Below are 7,813 nucleotides of genomic sequence, written 5' to 3'. Positions count from 1 at the left end.
GACTCTAATGTGTCCAACACCCTATATCGCTATTGGTGCAAGTCAATATTGAATCTTGCATATTTCAATTAAATTAAAATATATAAGAACCGATAACTCAATCACACCACAAGGTCAATGTGGTGGGTCTTATACTTCCAAGATGGCTTACATTAGAGTATTGAATAGTTTGAATTAGGTTTGATTTTTCAAAATCTTTTTTGGCATGGGATTAGAACTAAAATTCCATAATAGTTAATTAGTTCCCATATTTGGTAAAAGTTTAAAATCCCATTTTGTGAAAATCCAATTTTAAAGATTATAAATGTTTGGGAGCTATTCAATGTTAGGTGTAGGTTGGTAGGTTAGCAAAAGACAAATATGGGCCCAAGGGCCAAATAGCACAATCCAACCCATAAATGAGAGGGCTCAAGCCCATTAACATTTTATTTGAGAAATTTTTTGAGGAGCGCCTCCTCGTCGTCCTCCCGCTTCTTCCAAGTATTCGAAATATAAACAATATTTTCATCTGAATCCACAAATTTCTGCTTCTCTCATTTGAACATCCATTTCGTATCTCTCTCTCTCTCTCTACGGTCTCTTTCATTACAGAAATCTCGAGAGAGAAACTTATAGTCGTTGGGCGACACAAACCCTAGCTGTTATCTTCCTCTTCGACTAGGGTTTTAGAGGCTTATCACTCTCTTTTATTCTAACTGCCTCATCTCCTTTCGAGTTTAGGTATATCTCTTTCCTTGATGAAAATTGTGTTTATGGTTAACGTGTTTGCTTTCAGATCCGTTGCGTTCATTTTCTGCTTAAGGTTTTTGATTTTAACTGCCGATTAGGGTTTATGTTTCATAATTTTGGATGTTTGAATGGCGTTAGATCTTACCTCTTTTTGGTTTCGATGCCTAGATTTTTTTCTTTTTTGTGGAGTTCTTTGTTTATTATTTTCTTCCGTGTTTTTTTTTTTCCATCTGTTATTGTTATTATAATATGTGTGTTTAAAAAATGTTGTTAAAGTAGAGGAAAAATGGACTTGGAAATGAAAAATATTTCAGAAGTTGAGGTTTGAATCACGCTGTTTCTCATTTTAGTTGATTCTGTGCTGCCATATCTTCAAACAAGCTTGAAGTTTAGTTTTGGGGACTGTGAAGAAATCTTTGGATTTGAATTCTGTTTACGTTATGCTGTTAATAAGATTCTTGATGATTTTTTCTTTTTAGTTCAATGGGAAAGACTATGACCCTATTTGGATGACTTCCTATTATATTAAAGATGTTATTTTTAGTATTTAATTAAAAAGTAGTTCTTGCACACATGCTACTATATACTGATGTTATATGCAAGCAGCTTTTTGTGTTGTTTAGCAGCAGCTGTCTTTCTTCGTTTTTTTTCCCCGTTAGAAATCTTTAGGCTCTTGCTTATGTCCTTGATTTGATTAATTATATTTAGTGTTTCTTTTAGCAGTTCAGAAACACATGGCGATGGAGATCACTCAGTTTCTATTGGCTGCTCAATCAGCTGATGCAAAAGTGCGTACGGAAGCAGAAGCTAGCCTAAGGCAGTTTCAAGAGCAAAACCTTCCTGCTTTTCTTCTGTCCTTATCATTTGAGCTTGCAAACAATGAGAAACCCACCGAATCACGACGTCTGGCTGGTATTGTGCTTAAGAATTCATTAGACGCTAAAGATGCTGTTACAAAAGATCGTCTTGTGCAACAGTGGATGCAAATTGATGTATCCATCAAAACCCAGATCAAGGACTTTCTCTTAGGTACTCTTGGTTCACCTGTGCCAGAAGCTAGGCACACTTCTGCACAGGTTGTTGCTAAAATTGCTTCTATTGAGATTCCCCAGAAACAGTGGCCTGCATTAATCGGGACATTGCTTGCAAATATGACTCAGAGGGAGAGTCATGCTGGCCTGAAACAGGCAACACTGGAAACTTTTGGATACGTGTGTGAAGAGATTTCTCATAGGGATCTTGAGCAGGCTGAAGTAAACAATGTTCTTACTGCTGTAGTCCAGGGGATGAATTTTGCTGAAAACACTGTTGAAGTTCGGCTTGCTGCAACAAAGGCTTTGTATAATGCCCTGGACTTTGCTGAGACCAACTTTCAAAATGAGATGGAACGTAATTTTATAATGAAGGTGGTTTGTGAGACTGCCATGTCCAAGGAAGTAGAGATTAGGCAGGCTGCTTTCGAGTGTCTTGTCTCAATAGCATCGACATACTATGAGGTGCTTGAACCTTATATGCAAGCTCTCTTTGAGCTCACATCAAATGCTGTTAAGGGAGATGAGGAGTCTGTTGCTCTTCAGGCAATTGAGTTTTGGAGCTCTATTTGTGATGAAGAAATAGAGCTGCAAGAGTTTGATGCAGAGAGTGGGGATTCTGGAGCTCCCCATTCCCGCTTCATAGAGAAGGCTCTGCCATCCATAGTGCCAATGTTGCTGGAAACCTTGCTTAAGCAGGAAGAAGATCAAGATCAGGATGATAGTATCTGGAATGTATCCATGGCTGGTGGGACATGTTTAGGTCTTGTGGCCAGGACAGTTGGCGATTCTATTCTTCCCCTTGTAATGCCCTTTGTGGAAAGTAACATAATGAAGCCAGATTGGCGATGCCGTGAGGCAGCTACGTATGCATTTGGTTCAATCTTAGAAGGCCCAACTCTTGAAAAGCTTTCCCAACTCGTTCAATCTGGGTTGGATTTCTTGCTTAAGGCAATGAAGGATGAAAATAACCATGTCAAGGATACAACAGCTTGGACTCTCAGTCGTATATTTGAGTTGTTGCACAATCCTGCTGGTGATTTTTCTGTGATTTCTTCAGAGAACCTTCAACGAGTTGTGCAGATATTGTTGGAGGGAATTCAGGATGCACCAAACGTAGCTGAGAAAGTATGTGGGGCTATATATTACCTTGCCCAGGGGTATGAAGATGCTGGGCCCTACTCCTCTATGCTCACACCATATATCCCAAGCATTGTTGACTGTCTGTTTAAAACTGCCAATCGCACAGATGGCGGTGACTTGAAGCTGAGATCATCTGCTTATGAAACATTGAATGAAGTAGTTAGGTGTTCGAATATTGTAGAAACTTCTAGCATCATAGCACAGCTGCTTCCTGCTATCATGGATAAGTTGGGTAATACGATAGAGCTTCAGATTGCATCATTGGACGACAGGGAAAAACAAGGAGACTTGCAAGCTTCTCTCTGTGGGGTTCTTCAAGTTATTATCCAAAAACTTAGCAGTGTTGATGAAACCAAGACCGTAGTTCTTCAGACTGCAGACCAGATCATGACCTTGTTTCTAAAGGTCTTTGCTTGCCGTAGTTCCACCGTGCATGAGGAAGCAATGCTTGCAATTGGAGCACTGGCTTATGCTACTGGAACAGACTTTGAGAAATACATGCCAGAGTTCTATAGGTATTTGGAGACTGGATTGCAAAATTTTGAGGAGTACCAGGTTTGTGCCATTACCGTCGGTGTGGTTGGTGATATATGTCGTGCCTTGGATGGCAAGGTGTTGCCATATTGCGATGGGATAATGAATCACCTGATTAAAGATCTTTCTAGTGAAGAACTTCATCGTTCTGTGAAGCCTCCCATATTTTCTTGCTTCGGGGACATTGCTCTTGCAATTGAAGAGCACTTTGAAAAGTATGTTCCTTATGCACTGCAAATGATGCAAGGAGCTGCCGAGCTCTGTGCTAGAATGGACACCAGTGATGACGAGTTGATAGACTATGCAAACCAGCTGAAGCGTAGCATCTTTGAAGCTTATTCTGGTATTTTACAAGGATTCAAGAATTCAAAATCTGAAATCATGTTGCCATATGCCCAACATCTCTTGCAATTCATAGAAACAGTTTTCAGAGATAAACAGAGGTATGTATATATGTACTCCCTAAACTATGGAATTGTCCTTGCCTGCTGATAGTAGACTGACTGTTTTTACATCTTGTGATTTGTTTGCAGGGATGAAAGCGTGACAAGAGCAGCTGTTGCTGTGATCGGTGATCTTGCAGATGCACTTGGTCCAAACACCAAGTTGCTCTTCAGAGAACGAGCATTTTACAAAGAATTCTTGGGCGAGTGTCTTCAATCCGATGACGAACAGCTCAAGGAAACTGCAACTTGGACTCAGGGAATGATCGGACGCGTCATGGTTTCTTGAAAAGAAACAAACCATTCCCAGGAGTCTTGTTTTCTTCAGTAAGTTTGTCAAGTCCAGAGTTCTTGTGTCTATTGCCGATCAATTTTGAATTTTCATGGAAATTTTTTTAGGGAAAGAGAAAATTAGCGCTATGGGTGGGTAAAAGAGTTTTATGAAAGTTTCAAGTATATATTGCAGCCACTTCTAGATGAAATTGGGCCGTTGTCTGTTGTGGAACTCTGTTTAGTGTAATGCATCCACTGATCAGTGGGCCTTGTGTCATTTATTATGTTCCTTCTCTCATTTTCCTCAACAGTTTTTTAGTTCTGTGAATTGATGATATGGCTATTATTATCTACACTTGATTTATATATATATATATATGAAAAAATATTAGTATCTTTCAAGGATTGAATGTGAAAATGAAGTTTTCGCTTTTGATGATTTTTTATTGTCATTTCTCAACAAGCTTCATCCATTCACAAGTGATGCATAATAATTAAAACTTTATTTGTATCTCGCGTGAATTATTGTCATGCCAAAAAAAGAAGCCATATCTTCTTTGGTTGGTTCCCATATTTTGCGTACGTTTGCTTTTCCTTTTTGATTAATGCCATAAAGCTCTTATCCCTTTTCTGATAGTTAAATTATATCTCTAGCTGAAATCGGACTTTGATACAACAACAATCAATTACCCCTTTGACAATCTTACTCATAAATCTCTACTCTACCATGTGAATTTTTTGTCATTTCATTCTGGAATACTAAAGTTGTGTACTTTGTCTAACCACACAAATTTCCACACCAAGATGTTCTGATTTTTAATGACAAATAATGAATAAATATTGTACTTGAGAACGTACAAAATGTCATCAAAGTTATTATTAATAATACAGTATATGGAGTGCCACAACTTTCCATAGGGTGTTATTGACATCAATTAATCGTATTCATGTAACAACTAACAACACTGTTATGGTATAAATCTATCTAACAAAAGTGGTGTACAGAACCTGACATATGGTATGGAAGAAAGAAAAGAATTTACACAACAAGGAATTGAAGTTAAAATGCTACAATAAATAACAACAATACGAACCATTTGAGATGTATAAGCAGCCTAAGCTATCTCCCGGCATCAAAAGAACTGTAAGAGATTGCACCAAGAGAGGAAGACCTGTACGATCTGATCTGATCACTAGAAATTCCTTTCATAAACTTGGAGTCTACTTTAGTGACTCGTCCAGAATCAAAAACTCCCCAATTCTCAATCATTGGAAGCTCTTCCTCCCCATTCAAGTACCGAATCACTTGCCTCATAGTGGGCCGAAATTCGGGCCTATAGTGGGAACAAAGCAGGCCCAACTTGAGCACCAACTCCGCCTCCTTCACAACAAAGTCTGAGCCCAATTTCTGATCCATTACCTCAAGTAACCGGTCCGTTTGAAAACACTCCATGACCCAATCCACCAGTATGAAATGACCCGACCCGATTGGCCTCCTCGCAGTAGCCACTTCGAGAAGCAAAGCTCCATAAGCGAACACGTCTGTGCTCGTCGAAGCCCTGCCTACTCGAGCCAGCTCCGGCGCTATGTACCCGATCGTGCCCACAACACCAGTAGTGTGTGACAATTCACCGTGGTCATGCAGCCTGGCCAAGCCAAAATCTCCAAGCCTTGGGTTCAAATCGAGATCAATCAAGACATTACTCGATTTCACATCTCGATGAAGCACCACTTGTTCCCACTCTTCGTGAAGATACAAGAGCCCAGAAGCAACCCCTTTGATGATGTTAAACCTCTCGTGCCATTCCAAAACGGCGTCGTCTTTGGGGTGGAAGATGAGAGCGTCTAGGCTACCGTATGGGATGTAGTCGTATACAATTAAAAGGTTGTTCTTTTTCTTACACCAACCTTGGAGATTAACCAAGTTCTTGTGCCTTAATCTTCCCAAACTCTCTATCTCGGCTGCGAATTCTTTCATACCCTCTTTGGAACTCCTTGTGATCTTCTTGACGGCCACCTCTACACCGGTTGTCGGCAAAACTCCTCTGTAGACGGCGCCGAAGCCACCAACTCCGACTATCTCTGAGTCTTTGAACCCTTTGGTTGCTAAATATAGATCTTTGTAACGAAACCTGTGTGGACAATCCAATTCCCACTCTTCAAGACGCTCAAAGGGCATCATTCTTTTGTAAAGTAAGAGAACTATGAGAACCCCCAAAAGGGTCAAAACCACAGACGACAGAACAGCGATGAGGACCACGGTACTCGTTTTTAACGAACTGGGGCTCTTCTCCTTTGGTGCTTCTGGAAGTCGGGAGAGGTTTAATGCAGGAGCTGGCCCGTTCAAGGCGAAGCTCCAACCCAGAATGTAATGAGAGCTTGCCTTTATTAGGCCTGTCGATGAAGAAAACCCAATATACATATTGTCCAAAACAACGTCTGTTAAGTTTACCCACTTGGACAGAAGGGGTTTGCTCGGTTGATAGTCTAGAGAGGCAGGTGCGATTGTTACATTAACGACACTGGTTTGCCCGTCGTAATCAATCCATGCTTGTATTGGATCTCCGCTCTCTAAATCCACATCTTCTTTGTTTGAGTCTGAGCCTTCTGAATAGTAAGCTGCCGGTTCAGCCGCGTTGGATATCATGCCGTTGATGTTGATTCCGACATGGTTTCCGTTCCTATCCGCGTTTTCGTTGAACCCATTAACTGTGTCGAACTCGACGGCGAAGATATGGTTGTTCGAACTACCGTTGGTGGCTTTGTTGAAAAGCCCGAGATAGTGGTCTGCTTCAGCTTCCGGGAATTTGTTCTTTTGAGAAATGGTGAAAGTGAGGCCATATCCTCCGGGGTCGGAGCCGCGGTGGACTATGGCGAAGACGAAATGGGTACTGAAAGAAGAGACGTTTTTAAGGTGCGAAGGAGGGGTCCTTTCAGTCATTCGAATGCTCTCTGAATAGAACGCGTGGCCGATTACGTTCTGGGATCGGTTTGTGAGTCTGAGTAGACCGGTGTTTTTGATGATGGAAGCTCCTTCTGTGGTTAAATTGGTTTCGTTTCCTTTGAATCCATGGAAGACAAATTTCAACTCTTGAGGATGAGCAGAGACGATGAGAGATGAGCATATTAGAAACGCAAGTGAAAATTTCGTGGCCATTGTCGTTGAGTTATGAGGTTTTCTTGAATAGTGAGAAGAAAAATGATATAAATATATATATATATATATATTTATAGTTCGTGAGGGTCAATATAGAAGAAAATTACGTAGAAAATATTGGCATCTAACTCTTGAGAAGTTATTACAATGATAAGGGACTTTATTATTTTATTTTAAACCAATCATTTACTTTTTGTGAAAGTTAATACAAGTTTCCATACTAATTATCGTGTTTTAAGGTTATAAACTAGTACTTGTAGGTATACATGACAATAGTTTGGTTGGTTGTGTGACGTTAAGTAGTAATTTAACTAATTGATTTTGAAAATTATAGTTTAAGTAACTTAGGTTAAAGTACAACTTTAACTTTAACTTAAGTCCCTCACTAAAATACAACTTTTTTTATTTTACCTAGTACATTTGTATTATACCATACATCAATTTGTCTATATATTTATAATAAACAAATTAATAAAATATTATATTATATATAATATTTATTT

The 7,813-nt window shown here is 39.6% G+C and overlaps 2 protein-coding genes across 3 annotated transcripts; one reads left to right on the top strand and one right to left on the bottom strand.

The window, feature by feature from the left end:
• The first annotated feature begins 467 nt into the window (after window positions 1–467).
• Window positions 468–4,555, top strand: LOC133800934 (importin subunit beta-1). 2 transcript variants are annotated; one of them, XM_062239047.1, is made up of 3 exons: window positions 468–720; window positions 1,453–3,880; window positions 3,971–4,555. In XM_062239047.1, exons 2-3 carry the CDS (start codon window positions 1,464–1,466, stop codon window positions 4,167–4,169), a joined length of 2,616 nt encoding a protein of 871 aa, XP_062095031.1. In that variant the 5' UTR covers window positions 468–720; window positions 1,453–1,463; the 3' UTR covers window positions 4,170–4,555. The 2 variants fall into 2 exon arrangements, with proteins under 2 accessions (XP_062095031.1, XP_062095033.1); XM_062239049.1 differs by having other exon boundaries at window positions 1,450–3,880.
• Window positions 4,556–5,008: 453 nt separating this feature from the next.
• Window positions 5,009–7,362, bottom strand: LOC133800933 (probable L-type lectin-domain containing receptor kinase VI.1). Its single transcript, XM_062239046.1, has one exon. The coding sequence runs from the start codon at window positions 7,308–7,310 to the stop codon at window positions 5,274–5,276; it is 2,037 nt and encodes a 678-aa protein (XP_062095030.1). The 5' UTR covers window positions 7,311–7,362; the 3' UTR covers window positions 5,009–5,273.
• Between the last annotated feature and the right edge of the window lie 451 nt (window positions 7,363–7,813).

Source organism: Humulus lupulus, chromosome 9 (genome assembly GCF_963169125.1).
Source record: "Humulus lupulus chromosome 9, drHumLupu1.1, whole genome shotgun sequence".
Taxonomy (NCBI): Eukaryota; Viridiplantae; Streptophyta; class Magnoliopsida; order Rosales; family Cannabaceae; genus Humulus; species Humulus lupulus.
This window is presented reverse-complemented; position numbering and strand designations above follow the sequence as displayed.